The sequence below is a fragment of the Copadichromis virginalis genome, linkage group LG2, assembly GCF_057382275.1.
Source record: "Copadichromis virginalis isolate Kocher_CV1m ecotype Utaka linkage group LG2, C_Virginalis_male_GT1.1, whole genome shotgun sequence".
In the NCBI taxonomy this organism is placed as follows: domain Eukaryota; kingdom Metazoa; phylum Chordata; class Actinopteri; order Cichliformes; family Cichlidae; genus Copadichromis; species Copadichromis virginalis.
This window is the reverse complement of record NC_140619.1, coordinates 31,280,097-31,303,791: the sequence shown is the minus strand read 5'-3', so window position 1 is coordinate 31,303,791 and position 23,695 is coordinate 31,280,097. Positions and strand designations below refer to the sequence as shown.

At 41.7% G+C, this 23,695-nt stretch overlaps 5 protein-coding genes across 30 annotated transcripts in view; all 5 read right to left on the bottom strand.

The window, feature by feature from the left end:
• The window catches only part of LOC146717672 (protocadherin gamma-C5-like), a 295,905-nt gene that overhangs the window by 109,861 nt on the left and 162,349 nt on the right, over nucleotides 1-23,695 (bottom strand). Inside the window, exon 1 of one of the 26 annotated variants that reach the window (XM_085479418.1) lies at nucleotides 7,211-9,675. The exons of 24 other annotated variants lie outside the window; for them this stretch is intronic. In XM_085479418.1, the coding sequence (XP_085335544.1) occupies nucleotides 7,211-9,610 (2,400 nt within the window). In that variant the 5' untranslated portion in view covers nucleotides 9,611-9,675. Of the gene's footprint in view, nucleotides 1-393; nucleotides 3,095-7,210; nucleotides 9,676-23,695 lie in introns of those variants that run through there. One more of the 26 variants, XM_085429591.1, reaches the window with a different exon arrangement.
• On the bottom strand, nucleotides 10,622-13,418 carry LOC146717687 (protocadherin beta-16-like). The gene has a single exon (XM_085434485.1). The coding sequence runs from the start codon at nucleotides 13,019-13,021 to the stop codon at nucleotides 10,622-10,624; it is 2,400 nt and encodes a 799-aa protein (XP_085290611.1). The 5' UTR covers nucleotides 13,022-13,418.
• LOC146717686 (protocadherin gamma-A2-like) lies at nucleotides 13,999-16,817 on the bottom strand. Its single transcript, XM_085466290.1, has one exon. It carries the CDS (start codon nucleotides 16,410-16,412, stop codon nucleotides 14,010-14,012), a length of 2,403 nt encoding a protein of 800 aa, XP_085322416.1. The 5' UTR covers nucleotides 16,413-16,817; the 3' UTR covers nucleotides 13,999-14,009.
• LOC146717685 (protocadherin gamma-A6-like) lies at nucleotides 17,453-20,145 on the bottom strand. Its single transcript, XM_085434473.1, has 2 exons — nucleotides 19,521-20,145; nucleotides 17,453-18,233 (listed from the first exon to the last, which is right to left on the bottom strand). The coding sequence occupies exons 1-2, from the start codon at nucleotides 19,889-19,891 to the stop codon at nucleotides 17,453-17,455; spliced, it is 1,152 nt and encodes a 383-aa protein (XP_085290599.1). The 5' UTR covers nucleotides 19,892-20,145.
• LOC146717684 (protocadherin gamma-A7-like) lies at nucleotides 20,324-23,443 on the bottom strand. The gene is made up of 2 exons (XM_085466278.1): nucleotides 22,838-23,443; nucleotides 20,324-21,550 (listed from the first exon to the last, which is right to left on the bottom strand). Exons 1-2 carry the CDS (start codon nucleotides 23,215-23,217, stop codon nucleotides 20,755-20,757), a joined length of 1,176 nt encoding a protein of 391 aa, XP_085322404.1. The 5' UTR covers nucleotides 23,218-23,443; the 3' UTR covers nucleotides 20,324-20,754.

Sequence of the window (23,695 nt, the reverse complement as noted above, 5' to 3'; positions counted from 1 at the left end):
TAAATGACTGAAAATTCTGGTACCGATAAGAAAAGAGGTCACTAAATAATTTTAACTAAAGTTTAATTACATCATATTTTTAGAGGAAAATTTAACGACTAAGTAGAAATTGATTCACCGTTTCATATAACAATATGTAATATAGAAACAATTTAAAATAATTAGCATTAAAACCTTTTGCACGAAAACTTAGAGAAGACCTAGCGGACAATTTCACAACGGTAAAACAATTCCCCTTTATAGTTCTAATAGGTCATCAGTGAATAAAAATGTAAATTATATATAAGATCGATGGTTTGGTAAAATAGCAGGATAATTTCAACAGTATAGCCGGATACTGAATCATTTAAAAAGACATTATGACATAAAGTTGAAGCCACATTTATAACTGACCTCGAGAGGAGAGTCTGGTTCATCCAGGATGCTCTTTTCACTCTGTATCCGCTGCATTGTTCCTGTAGAACTGGGGTCCATTATCAGCACGTTCTGACTACCAGCTCTGCCGAACTTACAGTCACTCTTTCTGGAGTCAGTCGTCCTGCACACCTCGTAATTGTACACATGTGGCAGAGTTCCTGTCCCCAAAGTGTCTGAGTATCGAGGTGGATAATATGGAATGACAGGCAGGTTGGAGTGATACAGGATGCGAGACTGTCTCCACCTGTAGATTTTGACTGATATAATAACCACTAAACACGTGATGAAGAGGAAGGAAACTACAGCCAGAGCCAAGACTAAGTAAAAAGTCAGGTTGTCATTGTACTCCTTGTCGTGTGTCAACTCAGTGAACTCCGACAGCACTTCAGGGAAGCTGTCCGCCACCGCCACGTTAACAACGACTGTAGCAGAACGAGAGGGCTGTCCGTTGTCCTCCACTATAACAGTCAGTCTTTGTTTGACAGCATCTTTATCAGTGACTTGGCGGATAGTTCTGATTTCTCCATTCTGTAAGCCCACTTCAAACAGCGCCCTGTCTGTGGCTTTCTGCAGCTTATAGGAGAGCCAGGCATTCTGTCCAGAGTCCACATCAACAGCCACCACTTTAGTCACCAGATAGCCCACATCTGCTGAACGAGGCACCATTTCAGCCACCAGAGAGCCACCAGTCTGGACTGGGTACAGAACCTGAGGGGGGTTGTCGTTCTGGTCTTGGATCATTATTTTCACAGTCACGTTGCTGCTGAGTGGAGGAGAGCCTCCATCCTGCGCTTTTACGCGGAAGTGGAAATCTTTGATCTGCTCGTAGTCAAAAGAGCGCACTGCATGGATGACTCCACTATCAGCACTAACGGACACATATGAAGAGACTGGTACTCCGTTGACGGAGGAGTCCTCCAGTATGTAAGAAACACGGGCATTCTGGTTCCAGTCAGCGTCTGTGGCTTTGATTGTGAATACAGAAAGACCCGGCGTGTTGTTTTCTACAATGTAGGCCTCATATGAGTTCCTCTCAAAGACAGGTACGTTGTCATTAACGTCTGAGATCTGTAAGGTGAGAGTGACGCTGCTGGAGAGGGAGGGCACTCCCTCATCAGAGCAGGTCACAGTGATGTTATACTCAGAGGATCTCTCTCTGTCTAAATCACTGTCTGTTACTAAGGTATAGAAATTATTTGTTGATGATTTTATAATAAATGGTGCATTTTCGTTGATAAAGCATTTCACGATCCCACTGTCTCCGGAATCTAAGTCCTCAACATTTATCATTGTTACTACTGTGTTGAGATTAGCATCCTCTGATATCACAGTCGATTTGGACATTATGTTGATTTCAGGTTTATTGTCGTTTACATCCAGAACATCAACAATCAGTTTACAAGAATCCGTGAGTCCCCCCTCATCACTTGCTCCTATATTTATTTGGAAGCGTTTTGTTTTTTCAAAATCAATGGTTCCAACCAATGAAACTTGCCCGTTTTCTGTGTTTACTTCAAACATTTTCTTTACGTTACCTAACGTATTTGTGATTGAATATGTTATTTTACTGTTAGAACCTTGATCTGCGTCTGACGCTGTAACAGTAGCAACAACTGTTCCTTTAGGTGAATTCTCAGTGACTGTAGCTTTGTAGGTTTGCTGTGTAAAAACCGGCGCATTATCATTAGCGTCTAAAACTGTAATGAGAATCTGCATTGTTCCAGACATCTGTGGCTCTCCTCCATCTACAGCTGTTAACACGAGAGAGATCTGCTCTTGCTTCTCTCTGTCTAAAGGTTTCTGCAGTACCATCTCAACGTTTTTGTGTCCATCGGGGTTACTGTGCAGTCTCAGAGCAAAATTGTTGGTCGACTTTAAATCATAGTTTTGAACCGCATTAATACCAACATCCAGATCCACAGCCCGTTCCAAAACAAATTTTGAGCCGGCAGTTGCAGACTCGCTAATTTTGAAATTCATTTCGCTTTTTTCAAAGGTTGGTGCATTATCATTGATGTCTGTGATCTGGACTGTAACCGTATAAAATTCCATCGGATTCTCCAAAAGGATCTGAAAATGTAAAGCACAAAGCACTGTCTCTGTGCACAGCGCCTCTCTGTCTATTCTCTCCTTGATGAGGAGGACTCCTCTTTCTCTGTTCAGCTCGATGAATTGGTCGCTATTTCTGCTATAGATCTTGGCTTTTCCTGATATTAAACGTTTAATTTCTAAACCTAAATCCTGTGCTATATTTCCAACTAAAGAGCCTCTAGTCATTTCCTCCGGAATCGAGTAACTGACCTGCCCGAAGACTGGGCCGAGGGAAAGGAGAGAGACAAACAGCAGTACTTGCCGTTTCATTGTTCTTTCAGATTTCTCACTCAACGTGGATTCACAATCTATATTCCACACAACAGAAGATATGTATTCCAAAGTCAAAACCTAAGTGTATATTCCGGTCAGCGAAAGCAAATCGCTCCAAAATAAAAATCTTTCTTCAGTATTTATCCTCCTTGATCAGAATCGCTCGATCTTTGTGCGTCGTGTTCCCTCTTCATAATGTCGATGTTACATGGGCGGTGCTGCTACAAACATGGTCTCAGTCCTCAACACTCTGGTCAACAGCGGCCCTAAGAGTCCGCACTATAAAACTGCAGAATATCATCTAAAATTCATCCGCAGGACAACTTACTGTCAAATATGTGCAAATTCGGTAATATCAGCCTACAGAATCTTTAACACTGTCATTTGGACTTGAAAAAAGAACAATCGAGAATTTATTGTGTTTAATTTCTAGGATCACAATAACAGTATATTAAGAAAAACAGGCAGTGACTGTGATGTGAAGATATCAATGGCGTAAGAGAGTTAGCCCGGATAAAACAAGTCAGCTGACCGACCGAAAGGGAAAATGCATCGGGAAAACACAAGTTTACTTAAAGATGGATAACTGGTAAACCTTGGCGCTTGAATTGTGGAAACAGCACAAAATGGACACGAGGTAACATGAATTAATATTGCTAATGCTGCTGTCCGTGGTTCTGAAGTGAATGCGGTTAACATTTGAGGTATATTAATATTGATTAGATGCCATTAAGATTCTGTTTAGAAAAAAATTATTCCTCAAGCATATTAACATTGTTTTTGTTTTGCGCGTGTGTAAAATTGATGTACTAGTTATTCATTGTTGAGCTATGTTATGATAGCGCCTGTGTTTGGCTCTGCCGCTGCCGGGTGCAGTTTGTTGCGCTTTACTACTTTTGTGTTGTTTTCTTCTACTCTACTGTTCTCACTTAGTTTTAACGATGTATTGGCTGCCTTGGTGTATGCTAGCCTGGCTTTGCTATCCATCCGATCCTCACGATCTCTCTTCGTCCTCCTTCTGCATTTTCCACCCTCCACTATTAGCTGGATCTTCGTCAGACCATTTCGGCGGTCCCTCTAGACCACGGAAAAGGAGAGGGAGAAGAGGGGGTATTCAGGTAAAGCTCAGGCTTACCTGGCGGCGGGGTTTGGCTGGTAAGCGACGTGGAGCGTGCCTTGTCTCCTGTGCTCAGAAAAGCTCCATGGAGGGGGACTTGTTTTCCACGTCCCTGTTTGGATATGCTGGGCCCGGCTCTTTGAGACCGCGCTGCCTTAGGAGGGTTTATCCAGACTCTCCTGCCGGCTGGCTCTTTATTCGCTCAGTGAGTGGATTCTACGAGCGTGATGGCTCAAACCCTGTGTACCTACGTCCTTTAACTTGAGCCTTTGCAAATAATGAGGCATCTACCTCGATGAATATGGCACTTTTAACGTGTGATCTCTGTCTAATAAATCATTATTGTTGAATGATTTTATATTATCAAAAAAACTCGACTTTTTTCCCCCTGACTGAGACCTGGCAGCGGGACGTAGAATACGCGTCATTTGTTGAACTCTGCCCGGATGGCTATACTTTTATAACCCAGCCTCGGGTATCTGGCCGGGGTGGTGGGCTTGCGGCGGCTTTCCAGGACCGTTTCTCCTGCCGCTCCGTGAAAATTGGACATTTTCTTTCGTTTGAGATGCAGCTGCTTAAAATTGGAAACAAGGATCCCTTTTACCTTGCTGTGGTATATCGTCCACCTGGCTCTAATGGGCTTTTTTATCAGGGCACAGTGACTTCTTATCCTCTACTATAAAGCTGTCTAGGTTGCTTATAGTTGGGGACTTTAATATACACGTTGATGATGACTCCGACCCCTTTGCCAGATACTTTATCAACATTAAGGATTCTTTTCATTTTGCTCAGCATGTGTCCGGTCCTACACATAGCAAAGGTCACACACTGGACCTTGTTCTTACTTTGGGTTTGCTCTGAGGACATTTCTATTTCTGATCACCATGTTATTGTTTTTAACATGTCTTTTAATCCCTGTTCAACGGATGGTTAGCTCTCGCATCTTAAACTCCTCCACAGCGGAGAAATTTGCGGATGCGCTTAACTTACAGCTATCCCCTCATAATGGTGTCGATTCTCAACCAATCTTTTTTTTTTAATAATTATTGCCTTTCTATTTTAGATGAAATTTGCCTAGTTAAAATGAGGAGAGTTTCTGCCTCCAAATCTCCTCCTTGGCTAAATGGCAGTATTCCTTGTCTAAAACGTGATTGTCGAAAAGCGGAGGAGGTGGAGGAAAACTCATCTAAATGTTCATCTCCTCTACCTAAAGGACCTTTTAATTTCTTTTAATAATGCGATCAGAGATGCGAGGGCTGCCTATTTCTCACACTTAGTTACAAAGAGCAGAGGTAATCCTACAGTGCTATTCAACACCATTAGTGACATTGTTACTCCTGCTCTACCTGCGGCTCCTATTTCATCTAATGAGGACTGTGAAAATTTTCTTTCTTTTCTGCTTGCAAAAATTAATAACGTGAGAATAAATTTTTCACATTCAGCACCTGTTATGTCTATCTCCACCCCATCTTGGCCGTCATCTTGGATACTTTCTCTTCTGTTTCACTACCTGAGCTGGTAAAACTAGTGAATTCAGTGAAAGCATCCTCCTGTTCACTTGACGTTGTACCTGCATTATTATTCAAAAATGTCTTTCAGTCTATTGGTCTATGTGTGCTCACTTTAATCAACTCTTCACTGGCATAGTTCCGGTTTATTTTAAAAATGCTGCTATTCTCCTACTTTTAAAAAAACCTCAGCCAGACCTCTCTCTTTGGAACAGTTACAGACCAATTTCTAAATTACTGTTAATCGCTAAGCTTCTAGAAAAGGTTGTGGCTAAGTAACTTATAGCGGGTCTGGACAAACATAGCATTTGCGATAAGTTTCAGTCTGGCTTTCGTAGAGGTCACTCCATGGAAACAGCCCTTCTTAGGGTCTCTAGTGACATTTTGATGAGTAATGATGCAGGAAAATGCTGTGTTCTACTCATGCTGGACATCACGTTGGCGTTTGACACAATTGACCACCACATTCTCCTTGAACGGTTAAAACATTGGGTTGGTCTATCTGGAACTGCCTTAGAGTGGTTCTGCTCATATCTACATCACCGATCCTTTTCTGTGGTGGTCTCCGAGTTTAGGTCATCCTCTACATCCCTTACTTATGGTGTCCCTCAAGGTTTGGTTTTGGGGCCTTTATTGTTTTTAATACATCTTCTCTCGGCTATCGGCTCTTTTGAGGACATTTCTTATCACTGTTATGCTGAAGATATTCAGTTGTACATTTCTTTTAAGCCCCGTGATTTATCTATGCTTCAACTTCTGAATGACTGCTTAGATTTGATGAAACGTTGGGTGGCTGCAAATTTCCTCCAACTCAACGAGGGGAAAACTCAAGTCCTTGTATGTGCTCCAGACAGATTTTTATCCCAGATAGTGAAACCCCTGGTCCTCTCTCAGTTTATGTTAAATAATCTGTCAGGAATTTAGGTGTCACCTTTGACTCGACTCTCACATTGGATGGTCATGTTAAATTTCTGGTTCAGTCTTGTTTTTATCATTTAAGAAATTTGGCTAAGTTATGCCCTATTTTATCTCACTCTGAACTGGAGATTGCTATACATGCATTTATTTCCTCATGCTTGGACTATTGTAGCTCACTGTTTATGTGTCTAAGCAAAGGTTCTCTGGACCGTCTGCAGGTTGTGCAAAACGGTGCAGCTAGGCTTTGGACAAAATCCTCTAAGCATTCACACATGACACTGTTGCTATCTCAGCTACACTGGCTTCCTGTTGAATTTAGAGTCCGATTTAAGATCCTGGTCTTGACTTTTAGAGCTTTGTACGGATTGGCACCAGCCTACATCTCTGATCTGCTACAGCCCTATGGCCCTAGCAGGTCCCTGAGGTCATCTGATCAGGGCTTACTTGATATAAAACATACTAAAATGAGAACTAAGGGTGATAGAGCTTTTGCCATTGTGGCCCCTAGACTTTGAAACTCTCTCCCCCAAACCTTAAGAACTCTGGACTCAGTAGCTGCTTTTAAAAAACAACTCAAAGCTCACCTTTTTAAAACTGCTTTTGGTTAATTTCTCCCTGTTTTATATTGTCTGTTTTACCTTTTTATGATTTGCTATCTTATGTGCAGCAATTTGTGATTCTGTTTTGAAAGGTGCTATAAAAATAAAATTGTATTTATTTATTTTTATTTTATGTTAAGTAAAGATTAAGTAAAACACAAGATATTTACCAACAAATTCAATATAAGACTCTAGTCCCACAATGGAAAACTTCTCTCAAAACAAACAGATTTCAGCATTATTTAAAATGTAATAAATACACTGACACCATGTTAAAGTGGTCTAACCTCTATCGGAGAGTCTGGTTCATCCAGGATGCTCTTTTCACTCTGTATCCGCTGCATTGTTCCTGTAGAACTGGGGTCCATTATCAGCACATTCTGACTACCAGCTCTGCCGAACTTACAGTCACTCTTTCTGGAGTCAGTCGTCCTGCACACCTCGTAATTGTACACATGTGGCAGAGTCCCTGTGCCCAAAGTGTCTGAGTAACGTGGTGGATAATATGGAATGACAGGCAGGTTGGAGTGATACAGGATGCGAGACTGTCTCCACCTGTAGATTTTGACTGATATAATAACCACTAAACACGTGATGAAGAGGAAGGAAACTATAGCCAGAGCCAAGACTAAGTAAAAAGTCAGGTTGTCATTGTACTCCTTGTCGTGCGTCAACTCAGTGAACTCCGACAGAACCTCAGGGAAGCTGTCCGCCACCGCCACGTTGACAACGACTGTAGCTGAACGAGAGGGCTGTCCGTTGTCCTCCACTATAACAGTCAGTCTTTGTTTGACAGCATCTTTATCAGTGACTTGACGGATAGTTCTGATTTCTCCATTCTGTAAGCCCACTTCAAACAGCGCCCTGTCTGTGGCTTTCTGCAGTTTATAGGAGAGCCAGGCATTCTGTCCAGAGTCCACATCAACAGCCACCACTTTAGTCACCAGATAGCCCACATCTGCTGAACGAGGCACCATTTCAGCCACCAGAGAGCCACCAGTCTGGACTGGGTACAGAACCTGAGGGGGGTTGTCGTTCTGGTCCTGGATCATTATTTTCACGGTCACGTTGCTGCTGAGTGGAGGAGAGCCTCCATCCTGCGCTTTTACGCGGAAGTGGAAATCTTTGATCTGCTCGTAATCAAAAGAGCGCACTGCATGGATGACTCCACTATCAGCACTAACGGACACATATGAGGAGACTGGCACTCCGTTAACGGAGGAGTCCTCCAGTATATAAGAAACACGGGCATTCTGGTTCCAGTCAGCGTCTGAGGCTTTGACTGTAAATATAGAGAGACCTGGTGTGTTGTTTTCTATAATGTAGGCCTCATATGAGCTCCTCTCAAAGACAGGTGCGTTATCATTAACGTCTGAGATCTGTAAGGTGAGAGTGACGCTGCTGGAGAGGGAGGGCACTCCCTCATCAGAGCAGGTTACAGTGATGTTGTACTCAGAGGCTCTCTCTCTGTCTAAATCACTGTCTGTTACTATACTGAAAAAGTTATTTGATGTGGAAGAAACTAAAAATGGAATATTCTTGTTAATATTACATTGAACATTTCCATTTTCGCCTGAGTCTGGATCTTGGATATTTATGATTGTCACAACAGTGCCAGGTGTAATGTCTTCTGCTATTATGTTAGACTTTGACATGACATTTATAGCAGGTACATTATCATTTGTATCAAGTATTTCTACAACAAGTTTACTGGTATCGGCCAATCCTCCTTCATCACTGGCTTGAACATGTATTTGATATTGTCGCTTCTTTTCAAAGTCGGTGTTTCCAACCAGTGTAATTTCACCAGTTTCTCGGTTCACGTCAAATTTTTCCGAAGCATCGTCCACGGAGTTTAATATTGTATATGATATCTTTCCATTGGATCCGTCGTCTAAATCAGAAGCACTAACTGTAATCAGAACAGTTCCTTCGGGCGAATTTTCTTTTAAGGTTGACTTGTATATTTTTTGAGGAAAAACTGGAGCATTATCATTACTATCAAGCACATTTACGTTGATCTGAACTGCCCCGGAGAGCTGCGGTTCACCGCCGTCTACTGCAGTCAAAACAAGCGACAAATGATCCTGTTTTTCTCGATCTAAAGGTTTCTGCAAAACCATTTCTACCAGCTTACTTCCATCCGCTTGATTCTGCACCTTCAAAACGAAGTTATCAGTGGGCTTTAACAGATAACTTTGAAGGCCGTTTACACCCACATCGAGATCTATTGCTTGTTCGAGCATAAACACAGTTCCTGTATTAACTGATTCACTTATTTTGAATTTCATCTCACCTCTTTTGAAAATTGGGGCGTTGTCATTAACATCTGTCACTTCCACGGTAATGCTATAAAATTCCATCGGATTCTCTAAAATAACCTGGAAGTGTAAAGCACAAGGCGCCGTCTGCGCACAGATTAGCTCTCTGTCTATTCTGTCTTTGACGAGGAGGACTCCTCTTTCTCTGTTCAACTCGATGTACTCTGCGCTGTCTCCGGTATAAATCCGAGCTTTCCCTGATTTCAGCCTTTTTACATCCAAACCAAAATCGTGTGCAATATCACCCACAAAAGAGCCTTTCGACATTTCCTCTGGAATGGAGTAACTGACCTGCCCAGTCACTGAGCAGAAACAGAAAAACAAGGTGAAAAGCAGCACTTGCCGTTGCATTGTTCTAACCGCCATGTTGCAGTAAAATAAGCCGTGTAATATTGCCGTAAAAATGGATTCCACTTGAAAAGTAATCCTGTTTATATCATCATGTTGTATGTAGCCACTTTTCAAATCGAAAATTGCAACTTTAAAATAACAGCTCCAGTCCAAACTGACGCTTAATACGCTGATCTTCGTGTCCTGTACTGCTCATTGTGTCTTTCTCTCGTTCTGTATTGTAAAGGATGGGGATGGCACTGCTGATTTCTTTTCCTATATAACAAAGGATGGTCAACAGCGGCCCTAACAGTTCATCTTCCTGAACTACAGAATATTATGAAGGACTGAAAATGAGAACAAGTGGGTTCTATTTTAAAATGATTACATTTCTTTAAATGATCAACGCTTGCTTCTTTCATAACAACAACAACAACAAGAACAACAACAATAATAAAGATAATAATAATAATTTCGTTTAAAAGAAAAAAAAATACAGTAAGGTGATAAACTCAGCTGCTTCAAATTGTTGAACTACATTGCGTCAACGCCCTTTTATATGCCATGAACTGCCCTGATGTGTCATTGTAATTAATGCACTGAAAAAAGGAGACACGTTTTATGTAAGCATCTTGGGTGTTTTTAAAACAATTGAGTCATGTTTTAAAGTGAACTGTTAATTTAACTCAATTGTTTAAGTTGCTGCCAGAGCAAAACATCGGTGTGCAACCAATGTCCACTACTAAAATAAGTAAATCCAATCCATTTTTTTCAGTGCGGAAAGAGGAGCTGTTCGTAGTGCTGAATATGGACAGCTCCCACCAGAAAACAGGAAAAAGCTCACCCCCCCTCCTTGCTCATGACTGATTTTTGTATTATATACATAATATTATATAGGCACGGAGAGGTAAAACATAGAAAACTAAAAACAAAATACACGAAACCTGGGCTTTTAAGAGTTGGCGAACCCTCACCAATGAACATTAAAAAGCCCCCCACAGAGGTTCATATTTAATACATGAATATTGATTACTATAATATTGTGGTTTATGGAAGACTAACCTCTAGAGGAGAGTCTGGTTCATCCAGGATGCTCTTTTCACTCTGTATCCGCTGCATCGTTCCTGTAGAACTGGGGTCCATTATCAGCACGTTCTGACTACCAGCTCTGCCGAACTTACAGTCACTCTTTCTGGAGTCAGTCGTCCTGCACACCTCGTAATTGTACACATGTGGCAGAGTCCCTGTGCCCAAAGTGTCTGAGTAACGTGGTGGATAATATGGAATGACAGGCAGGTTGGAGTGATACAGGATGCGAGACTGTCTCCACCTGTAGATTTTGACTGATATAATAACCACTAAACACGTGATGAAGAGGAAGGAAACTACAGCCAGAGCCAAGACTAAGTAAAAAGTCAGGTTGTCATTGTACTCCTTGTCGTGTGTCAACTCAGTGAACTCCGACAGCACTTCAGGGAAGCTGTCCGCCACTGCCACGTTAACAATGACTGTAGCTGAACGAGAGGGCTGCCCGTTGTCCTCCACTATAACAGTCAGTCTTTGTTTGACAGCATCTTTATCAGTGACTTGGCGGATAGTTCTGATTTCTCCATTCTGTAAGCCCACTTCAAACAGCGCCCTGTCTGTGGCTTTCTGCAGTTTATAGGAGAGCCAGGCATTCTGTCCAGAGTCCACATCAACAGCCACCACTTTAGTCACCAGATAGCCCACATCTGCTGAACGAGGCACCATTTCAGCCACCAGAGAGCCACCAGTCTGGACTGGGTACAGAACCTGAGGGGGGTTGTCGTTCTGGTCCTGGATCATTATTTTCACGGTCACGTTGCTGCTGAGTGGAGGAGAGCCTCCATCCTGCGCTTTTAAGCGGAAGTGGAAATCTTTGATCTGCTCGTAGTCAAAAGAGCGCACTGCATGGATGACTCCACTATCAGTACTAACGGACACATATGAGGAGACTGGCACTCCGTTGACGGAGGAGTCCTCCAGTATGTAAGAAACACGGGCATTCTGGTTCCAGTCAGCGTCTGAGGCTTTGACTGTAAATATAGAGAGACCTGGCGTGTTGTTTTCTACAATGTAGGCCTCATATGAGCTTCTCTCAAAGACAGGTGCGTTATCATTAACGTCTGAGATCTGTAAGGTGAGAGTGACGCTGCTGGAGAGGGAGGGCACTCCCTCATCAGAGCAGGTTACAGTGATGTTATACTCAGAGGATCTCTCTCTGTCTAAATCACTGTCTGTTATTAAATTAAAGAAATTATTTCTTGTCAATTTTAAAATGAATGGTACATTGTCGCTGATAAAGCATTTCACGTTCCCGTTGTCTCCGGAATCTAAATCCTCAGTATTAATCATCGTAACGACCATATTGAGTTTAGCGTCCTCTGAAATCACAGTTGATTTGGACATTATGTTGATTTCAGGTTTATTGTCGTTTACATCGAGAACATCAACAATCAGCTTACATGAGTCTGTTAGTCCTCCATCGTCATTAGCACGGAGATTTATTTGAAAACGTTTTGACTTTTCAAAGTCAATGGTTTCAATTAATGAAACTTGCCCGTTTTCCTCATTTACATAAAACATTTTCCGGACATTGTCTAACGTATTTGTGATTGAATATGTTATTTTACTGTTAGAGCCTTGATCAGCGTCTGACGCTGTAACAGTAGCAACAACTGTTTCTTTAGGTGAATTCTCAGTGACTGTAGCTTTGTATGTTTTCTGTGTAAAAACCGGCGCATTATCATTAACGTCTAAAACTGTAATGAGAATCTGCATTGTTCCAGACATCTGTGGCTCTCCTCCATCTACAGCTGTTAACACGAGAGAGATCTGCTCTTGTTTCTCTCTGTCTAAAGGTTTCAGCAGTACCATCTCAACGTTTTTGTGTCCATCAGGGTTACTGTGCAGTTTTAGACCAAAATTTTCAGTTGGTTTTAGTTCGTATTTCTGGAGATCATTAATACCAACATCCAGATCCACAGCCCGTTCCAGGTCGAATTTTGCTCCTGTTGCGGCTGATTCGCTAATTTTGAAATTCATTTCGCTTTTTTCAAAGGTTGGTGCATTATCATTAATATCTATGATCTGGACTGTAACCGTATAAAATTCCATCGGATTCTCCAAAAGTATCTGAAAATCCAAAGCACAAAGCGCTTTCTCTGTGCACAGCGCCTCTCTGTCTATTCTCTCCTTGATGAGGAGGACTCCTCTTTCTCTGTTCAGCTCGATGAATTGGTCGCTATTTCTGCTATAGATCTTGGCTTTTCCTGATATTAAACGTTTAATTTCTAAACCTAAATCCTGTGCTATATTTCCAACTAAAGAGCCTCTTGCCATTTCCTCCGGAATCGAGTAACTGACCTGCCCAAAGACTGGGCCGAGGGAAAGGAGAGAGACAAACAGCAGTACCTGCCGTTTCATTGTTCTTTCAGATTTCGCACTCCAACGTGGATTCACAACCTATATTCCACACAACAGAAGATATGTATTCCAAAGTCAAAACCTAAGTGTATATTCCGGTCAGCGAAAGCAAATCTCTCCAAAATAAAAATCTTTCTTCAGTATTTATCCTCCTTGATCAGAATCGCTCGATCTTTGTGCGTCGTGTTCCCTCTTTATAATGTCGATGTTACATGGGCGGTGCTGCTACAAACATGGTCTCAGTCCTCAACACTCTGGTCAACAGCGGCCCTAAGAGTCCGCACTATAAAACTGCAGAATATCATCTAAAATTCATCCGCAGGACAACTTACTGTCAAATGTGTGCAAATTCAGTAATATCAGCCTACAGAATCTTTAACACTGTCATTTGGACTTGAAAAAAGAACAATCGAGAATTTATTGTGTTTAATTTCGAGTATCACAATAACAGTATATTAGGAAAAACAGGCAGTAACACAGACTATGATATTGAGTTATTAAAGCTATCAAAATAGAGTGTTGAAAAAAACAAGTCAGCCAACTGTCTGAACGAGGAAAATGAGAAGGGAACTAATGCGTTTTCTGAAATACTGATAATTGTGAACAAATAAAGAAATAGGAACTGAAGACGATAAAATACTCTGGTATTTAAAGTATGGACACCGCACCGAATTTTTAACATATGGAAATGAGGCTATAGGAAGCAGTACTACTAATGTTGCTATCCGTTGTTCTGAAGTTAAAGAACTCGATATCTGAAGCACACTGACTACCATCAGATGCCTTAAAAAAAGTCATTTATAAGACCTGTTAGGGTTGTTCTTTTTTGTTGTGAAGTTAAGCACGAAGGCAGTGATAACATGTGACATAAACTGAAACGTATATTAACACATCCAACATAGCAGCTACCTTTGAGATCTAAAATGTCATTATCAGCAAAGAGATTTTTTTAGTGAATTTAAAACATCTTACACACACTTAAAATATATTAAAGCCATCTAACCTCTATCGGAGAGTCTGGTTCATCCAGGATGCTCTTTTCACTCTGTATCCGCTGCATCGTTCCTGTAGAACTGGGGTCCATTATCAGCACGTTCTGACTACCAGCTCTGCCGAACTTACAGTCACTCTTTCTGGAGTCAGTCGTCCTGCACACCTCGTAATTGTACACATGGGGAAGAGTCCCTGTGCCCAAAGTGTCTGAGTAACGTGGTGGATAATACGGAATGACAGGCAGGTTGGAGTGATACAGGATGCGAGACTGTCTCCACCTGTAGATTTTGACTGATATAATAACCACTAAACACGTGATGAAGAGGAAGGAAACTACAGTCAGAGCCAAGACCAAGTAAAAAGTCAGGTTGTCATTGTACTCCTTGCCATGTGTCAACTCAGTGAACTCCGACAGCACTTCAGGGAAGCTGTCCGCCACCGCCACGTTAACAACGACTGTAGCTGAACGAGAGGGCTGTCCGTTGTCCTCCACTATAACAGTCAGTCTTTGTTTGACAGCATCTTTATCAGTGACTTGGCGGATAGTTCTGATTTCTCCATTCTGTAAGCCCACTTCAAACAGCGCCCTGTCTGTGGCTTTCTGCAGTTTATAGGAGAGCCAGGCATTCTGTCCAGAGTCCACATCAACAGCCACCACTTTAGTCACCAGATAGCCCACATCTGCTGAACGAGGCACCATTTCAGCCACCAGAGATCCACCAGTCTGGACTGGGTACAGAACCTGAGGGGGGTTGTCGTTCTGGTCCTGGATCATTATTTTCACGGTCACGTTGCTGCTGAGTGGAGGAGAGCCTCCATCCTGCGCTTTTACGCGGAAGTGGAAATCTTTGATCTGCTCGTAGTCAAAAGAGCGCACTGCATGGATGACTCCACTATCTGCACTAACAGACACATACGAGGAGACTGGCACTCCGTTAACGGAGGAGTCCTCCAGCATATAAGAAACACGGGCATTCTGGTTCCAGTCAGCGTCTGTGGCTTTGACTGTGAATATAGAGAGACCTGGTGTGTTGTTTTCTACAATGTAGGCCTCATATGAGCTTCTCTCAAAGACAGGTGCGTTATCATTAACGTCTGAGATCTGTAAGGTGAGAGTGACACTCTTGGAGAGGGAGGGCACTCCCTCATCAGAGCAGGTCACAGTGATGTTATACGCAGACTTTGTCTCCCTGTCTAAATCACTGTCTGTTATTAATGTAAAGAAATTATTTGATGTTGATATAATTTTAAAGTGATCATAGTCATCCAAAAAGCATCGGACTTTGCCATTTTCATTTGAATCTGGATCTTGGACGTTCATCATCGTCAGAACAGTGCCCGGTTTAACATCCTCAGCTACAGTGGAAGACGCTGACATAATATTAATTGCTGGTGGGTTATCGTTTGTGTCCAGCACCTCAATCAGAACTTTACACACATCAGCGTTACCGCCTTCATCTGACGCTTGCACATCTATTTCAAAATGGCGAAATTTTTCGTAATCTAGTTCTCCCACTAATGTAAACATCCCACTTTTTTCGTCTATATTGAATAACTCTAGTGCTCCCTTTGGAGCATTAGAAATTGAGTATCGCACCTGCCCATGTAGACCTTCATCGGCATCAGATGCGGTCACGGTCGTGAGAATAGTCCCTTTAGACGAATCCTCCTTTACATTTGTCTTATATTCTACTTGAGAACAAACAGGCGCATTGTCATTTGCATCCAGAACGGTCACAATAATTTCAATGGTTCCGGAAAGCTGCGGATTACCACCATCTAAAGCAGACAACACTAAAGACACACGGTCCTGCTTTTCTCGATCGAGAGCCTTCTTTAAAACCATTTCAACATTTCTACTGCTACCGATCCGATAAGGATTTAGAATGAATATGTCACTTTGACTAAGCGAATAGCCCTGAAGCCCGTTAGTGCCCACGTCATCATCAATAGCTTTTTCTAAAACAAATTTCGACCCAATTTGAGCCATCTCGCTTACATCAAATTTCATTTTGCTGTTTTTAAAAACTGGAGAATTGTCATTAACGTCAGTGATCTCAACAGTGATGCTATAAAATTGCATAGGATTCTCCAAAATTATTTGAAAATCAAGAGCGCAGGGCGTCGTCTGCCCACAGAGCGCTTCTCTGTCTATTCGCTCTTTTATTAGAAGGACTCCCTTTTCTTTATCGAGCTCGACGTGTTCTGTACCTTCTCCTGTATATATACGAGCTCTTCCTGATTTAAGTCGTTTCACATTTAAACCTAAATCTTGTGCTATGTTACCGACCAAAGATCCTTTCGCCATTTCCTCAGGAATTGAGTAGCTGACCTGGCCAAAAACCATGCAGAGAGAAAGAATCGAGAAAAATAACATTAATCCGACTTGCCGTGTCATTGTTCAGTCAGTTTCCCTTCCAAACAAAGAAATGTGGAATCCGTTATCCAAAAAAACAAAAAACAAACAAAAAAAAGATTTTAGACACAAACTTCAGCAAATAGAAACAATAAAAACTCCAATGAATGCTGAATAGATTCCTGGTGTCTCCGACTTTGATAAAATCTTCATCCAAACTGTGCCTTTCTGATATGTTCTCCTTCCTCTGTGACATAACGAGGTGGTGGGAAGGTACTGCTGTAATATGCACTAAAATCTCAGCACACTGGTCATCAGCGTCCCCGTGAGTCGGATGCACGGAACTACATAAACTATTATACACAGACATTCTTTTTTGGCTCATGTTTCATGCGATTGATTACTATATTTGGTTAGATATGTGAACACTAGAAAGAAATAACTTGGTCCATAAGACAGTGAAATGTCTTATTTGTGTTGCAGAAGAAAAATTTGGGTATTTTGATTTCCTGCTTTATATCCAGACAGAAACGAGAGCAAGCCAGCTATTGAAACAGATCAAAACAGGACGAGAGACAATAAAGCAAAACACCAACAAAGTGCGCTGAATTTTGCTTTCTGTGGTACTTACTGGCACAAAACGGAAAGACAACAAAAAAAGCATGTTTAACATTTAAAACTTAAATCCACATGAGCAATTATTAGTTTAAAACATTATTGTTTTCAAGTGTTCATTCTAAAGTCCATAGCAAAAATTATGTAAATATTAAGTAAATGGCTTATTATTGTGATTCACACAAAGTATCAACGGAAAAAAAGAATACACAAAAATCTTTAGACTGTTATAATGCAAAAAGTGCAACAAGGATTTGACTATAAAATGCAGGACTAAGTGCAGCAGGTGCATTGCAATACATTCCATGTACATCTACCCCATAACGAATTAAGCAGCACTTCAAATGGGACGATTAACTTTTAATTAAAGGAGCTGTCAACGACTTATGTTTCTGAAAACATCTGATGAATTACCATGACGCAATTGAATCCATTAAAATACACAGACACAGGTTATGGTCAGTATTTCAGGACCTCACCTCTAGAGGAGAGTCTGGTTCATCCAGGATGCTCTTTTCACTCTGTATCCGCTGCATCGTTCCTGTAGAACTGGGGTCCATTATCAGCACGTTCTGACTACCAGCTCTGCCGAACTTACAGTCACTCTTTCTGGAGTCAGTCGTCCTGCACACCTCGTAATTGTACACATGTGGCAGAGTCCCTGTCCCCAAAGTGTCTGAGTAACGTGGTGGATAATATGGAATGACAGGCAGGTTGGAGTGATACAGGATGCGAGACTGTCTCCACCTGTAGATTTTGACTGATATAATAACCACTAAACACGTGATGAAGAGGAAGGAAACTACAGCCAGAGCCAAGACTAAGTAAAAAGTCAGGTTGTCATTGTACTCCTTGTCATGTGTCAACTCAGTGAACTCCGACAGCACCTCAGGGAAGCTGTCCGCCACCGCCACGTTAACAATGACTGTAGCTGAACGAGAGGGCTGCCCGTTGTCCTCCACTATAACAGTCAGTCTTTGCTTGACAGCATCTTTATCAGTGACTTGGCGGATAGTTCTGATTTCTCCATTCTGTAAGCCCACTTCAAACAGCGCCCTGTCTGTGGCTTTCAGCAGTTTATAGGAGAGCCAGGCATTCTGTCCAGAGTCCACATCAACAGCCACCACTTTAGTCACCAGATAGCCCACATCTGCTGAACGAGGCACCATTTCAGCCACCAGAGAGCCACCAGACTGGACTGGGTACAGAACCTGAGGATGGTTGTCGTTCTGGTCCTGGATAAATATTATTACAGACGCATTGCTGCTGAGTGGAGGAGAGCCTCCATCCTGCGCTTTGACTTTGAATTTAAGTTGTTTAATTTGTTCATAATCAAACGAGCGTACTGCGTGTATCACTCCAGTTTCAGAATTTATTGACACAAAAGAAGAAACTGAGCTTCCACTGACTTCAGCATCGTCTATAAAATATGAGATTCTCGCGTTTTGATTCCAATCATGATCTCGTGCGCTGACTGTGAATATTGACCCCCCCGGGACGTTATTTTCAACGACATAGGCCGAATATTTAGGTTTGGTAAAGAGCGGCGCATTATCATTCACATCAGAAATTTTTAGATGCAAATTTGTTTGTGTAGAAAGGGGTGGTGACCCTGAATCGGTTGCAGTTATTGTTATATTGTATTCAGGTTTTGTTTCTCGATCAAAAGCTACATCTGAGAGCAAATTGTAATAATCGGTCAAAGAAGACTGGATTTTAAATGGGAGATTAGAATCTATTGAGCACGTTATATGACCATTTCTTTCTGAGTCTGCATCTTTAACATTAAAAACAGCTATAGTTGTACCCGGAGAAACATCCTCTGAAATGATGCTCGAAAATGACATTATACTTATAAGAGGCGCATTATCATTTATGTCCAGGACCTCAACGACAACTTTGGTTGCATCACTCAGTCCTCCCTGGTCTTTGGCGATCACTCTTATTTCATACTTCTTGTCTTTTTCAAAATCAATGTTATCAACAACAGTAATTTTTCCGGAGGAACTATCAATTTCAAATTTTTCCGCGGATTTCCCCTTTACGTTAGAAAACGTGTAGGAAACCAAGCCATTTGAACCACTGTCTGCATCTGAAGCATTCACTGTAGTTATATAGGTGCCTATTGGCGCATTTTCTGCTACAGTAGCTTTATATAGCGATTGATTAAAAACAGGAGGATTATCGTTGGCATCAAGAACAGTGATCTCTATGTTCACTGTACCAGATCGCCGTGGAGTTCCTCCGTCTACTGCAATCAGCTTTAAGGAGAGGTGTGGGTTCAACTCTCTGTCTAAAGGCTTCTGTAAAATCATTACAGCGAATCTAACTCCGTCGGCGTTAGAGAGCTGCTTTAAGACAAAATTATTATCAGGGGACAAAACATAATTTTGCAAGCTGTGAATTCCTGAATCGGGGTCATATGCGCTTTCTAAATCAAAATGAGAACCCACTGTAGCAGATTCACTAATTTCTAGTTTAATCACGTTACTTTTGAACGTCGGTGCATGGTCGTTTATGTCTAATATTTCTACTGTCACTCTGTGCAGTTCAATGGGATTTTCTAAAATAATTTCAAAGCTTAAACTGCATGGCATTACGTCTCCGCAAAGCTCTTCTCGGTCAATTCTCTCCTTCACGACTAGAATCCCTTTGTCTGCCTTCAGCTCTGTGTACTGACTGGATTCTCCGCTCACGATCCGGGCCCGGCCAGAACGGAGCCTTCTCAGATCTAAACCGAGGTCTTGTGCTACATTACCGATAAGAGAACCTTCCTTCATCTCCTCTGGTACTGAATAACGGATTTGGCCTCTGATGGTGGAAATCATGAAGACAAAGATGAAGAGAAGCCATGTCGTTGTTTCACACATCAGCCGTTTTCGGAATGGCTGCTGCTGTATCCCCATGTTGCTACTAAAATAAATCCAAAACACGACTTGAGATCAGTCGGTCACACATAAAAAAAGCAAATTGGATCCCAGTTCAATGGCGATGCGCCTTTAACTGTTAAAACGGTTGGATTGCTATTAAACAGGCAGATTCACTGCGACTCTCTCCAACGTCTCTCTGAATAAAGATTGGTTTTAGACCTCTCCTCTTTCTCTCGGCTGTCTGTAACAACACCACAGCGTTTTCCTGATCAACAGCGTCCCTTAGAGTCCAAACCGAGTAGAGAAGCGAATACACTGCAAATGCATAAAAAACAACTATGCAACATACTGCGGGAACAGAACAACTCAACTATAGATTAGTTGCAAATAATATTAACAGAAGAAATATATAGCACCAGATGTAGCATAAAGACACATACTGTATATCAAATGAGACCAAAGGCGATATATAACAACTTTAGAAGAATAAGCTTTAATTAGCTCTAAACTTCTAAACACTTTAAAGAGATAGTGAAATAAATACAAAGGTTAAAGAAGAGCAGTGATTACAAGGAAAAGCCGGTATATTTAGTAGACAAACCTCAAAAGAACAAAAACAGGAGGAAACTGTAAATATTTATGAATAATATTTAGTACATTTAAAATGTGGAAAAACATCGGCATAATTTGTGTATCCCACTTCGCTTGGCAGTGTAATAATTATAATCAAAATACTGATAATATGTTAATAGAAAATATAACATCACGATATTGTTTGAGAATATAGATAGGATAATCATTTTTAAAGTTCTTCACGTGAATGCAAAAACTATGTCAACTGAGGGAAAGTAAGTGTACTGTCCATGGTGCTGAAAACGAAAACTTACTGTGCCACTAAGCTAAAGCGCTGAAAAGGAAAAACTAACCTCTAGAGGAGAGTCTGGTTCATCCAGGATGCTCTTTTCACTCTGTATCCGCCGCATCGTTCCTGTAGAACTGGGGTCCATTATCAGCACGTTCTGACTACCAGCTCTGTCGAACTTACAGTCACTTTTTCTGGAGTCAGTCGTCCTGCACACCTCGTAATTGTACATATGTGGAAGAGTCCCTGTCCCCAAAGTGTCTGAGTAACGTGGTGGATAATATGGAATGACAGGCAGGTTGGAGTGATACAGGATGCGAGACTGTCTCCACCTGTAGATTTTGACTGATATAATAACCACTAAACACGTGATGAAGAGGAAGGAAACTACAGCCAGAGCCAAGACTAAGTAAAAAGTCAGGTTGTCATTGTACTCCTTGTCGTGGGTCAACTCAGTGAACTCCGACAGCACTTCAGGGAAGCTGTCCGCCACCGCCACGTTAACAATGACTGTAGCTGAACGAGAGGGCTGTCCGTTGTCCTCCACTATAACAGTCAGTCTTTGCTTGACAGCATCTTTATCAGTGACTTGGCGGATAGTTCTGATTTCTCCATTCTGTAAGCCCACTTCAAACAGCGCCCTGTCTGTGGCTTTCTGCAGTTTATAGGAGAGCCAGGCATTCTGTCCAGAGTCCACATCAACAGCCACCACCTTAGTCACCAGATAGCCCACATCTGCTGAACGAGGCACCATTTCAGCCACCAGAGAGCCACCAGTCTGGACTGGGTACAGAACCTGAGGAGGGTTGTCGTTCTGGTCCTGGATAATTATTTTTACACTCGCATTGCTGCTGAGTGGAGGAGAGCCTCCATCCTGTGCTCTGACCAAAAACGTAAGCTCTTTAAGTTGTTCATAATCAAATGAGCGAACTGCGTGAATAGTTCCAGTTTCGGCATTAATGGACACATAAGAAGAGGTTGGATTGCCACTGATCTGGGTTTCTTCGAGAAAATATGATATTCTAGCGTTTTGATTCCAGTCACTGTCTCGTGCGCTGACCGAAAATATGGACATTCCCGGGGAATTGTTTTCTGTAATGTAAGCAAGGTAGCTGTTTTTATCAAATAATGGCGCATTGTCATTAACATCAGAAATTCTCAGTCGTAAAACTGTTGTGCTTGACAAGGATGGCGTTCCTGAGTCACTCGCCCTTACAGTTATGTTATACTCAGGTTCAAGTTCCCTGTCAAAAGCTGACACTGTTATTAATGCATAGTAATTAGTTATTGTGGATTTCACTTTAAACGGGAGAGCGCTGTCTGTTGCGCAGCTAATTTGACCATTTTGTTCTGAGTCTGCATCTATTACGTTTATTATTGCGACTGTGGTGCCAGAGGGAGAATCTTCCGGCACAGGACTGGAGAATGACATCACATTTATAACTGGTGCGTTATCATTGACGTCTATAATCTCAATTAGAACTTTGCTCGAATCTGTTAGACCTCCTTGGTCCGTAGCTTCAATCATAATTTCGTGTTTCTTTTCTTTTTCATAATCTAGGTGCCCTGCGAGTGTTATAGTTCCCATAGCTTCATCTAAATGAAATATGTCAGCCAGCTGTTCTTTCATGTTTGAAAATCTATATGTAACAAGACCGTTTGACCCGATGTCTGCATCGCTTGCATTCACTGTCGTGATGTAGGTACCTCTTAATGAATTTTCCAAAACGGCAGCCCTGTAGAGAGACTGGTTGAACACTGGAGGGTTATCATTAGCATCCAGCACTGTAATATCTATATTTACAGTACCAGATCTATGCGGAGTTCCACCGTCTATAGCGATGAGCTTCAGTGATATTTTTGGCTCACTTTCTCTATCTAACGGTTTTTGTAACACCATCTCAGCATATTTTCTACCATCTGGACTTGAGTGTTGTTTCAGATCAAACATGTCATTTGTGTTTAATATGTATTTTTGTAGACCATTACTGCCCACATCTGCGTCCTCGGCGCTGGCCAATAAAAATCGCGATCCCATTGTCGCAGACTCGCTAATTTCAAATTTCATTTCTTCCTTCCTAAATGTCGGAGAGTTGTCGTTTATGTCAGTTATCTCTACTGTTACTCGGTGCAGATCCATGGGATTTTCTAAAATAACCTCAAAGCTGAAGCTACATGGTGTTACGTCTCCACAAAGCTGCTCTCGGTCTATCCTCTCGTTCACGACTAAAATGCCTTTGTCTGTTTTCAGCTCCGTGAACTGGATGCTTTGTCTGGTCACAATACGGGCACGGCCAGAACGAAGCCTTTGCACATCCAGACCGAGATCTTGAGCTACATTTCCAATAAGAGAGCCCCTTTTCAGCTCCTCTGGGATTGTATACCTGATTTGTCCAAACACGATGTGACTGAGACAGCCCAGAAACAGCAGAAAGGGCCATACTGACCTGAAATTCAAACGCCATTTTACACACGACCGAGGCGAGTTTTTAAACGCCATTGCACACACAAAAAACGAAAATTGCACAAAATCCTTTTGTAAACGATCCACAAAGAACAAAGGCTGTTATATCCAGTATCCTTTGATTTTTAAGTCCTTGCTCTTAACGGATTTGTGACTGCAGCTCTGAATGCGAAGCCCACCGTTTATTTTCGATCCTCAGCAAACGGGAAAAAGGAAGCCTCTGCCTCCACCAAATCAGCGCTGAATACTAGTTTCTCTGACCAACAGCGTCCCTTACTGTCCAAATACACGAATATCACGAACACGAAAAGGAAAAAAGTGCTTTCAAAGCACTTTGCTGATTAAAAAATGTAAAGCAGAAATCACACATCTGTCTTTTAACTACAATGCAATAAAGTCTTATGCAGAAATACCAGTGAGACAGTTGTTTTAAAATATAACAATAACTACTTAAATTAAAACAATAGATCTTGCTCCCCTTTTCAAAGTGAATTAAGCAGCACGTTAAAAGGGG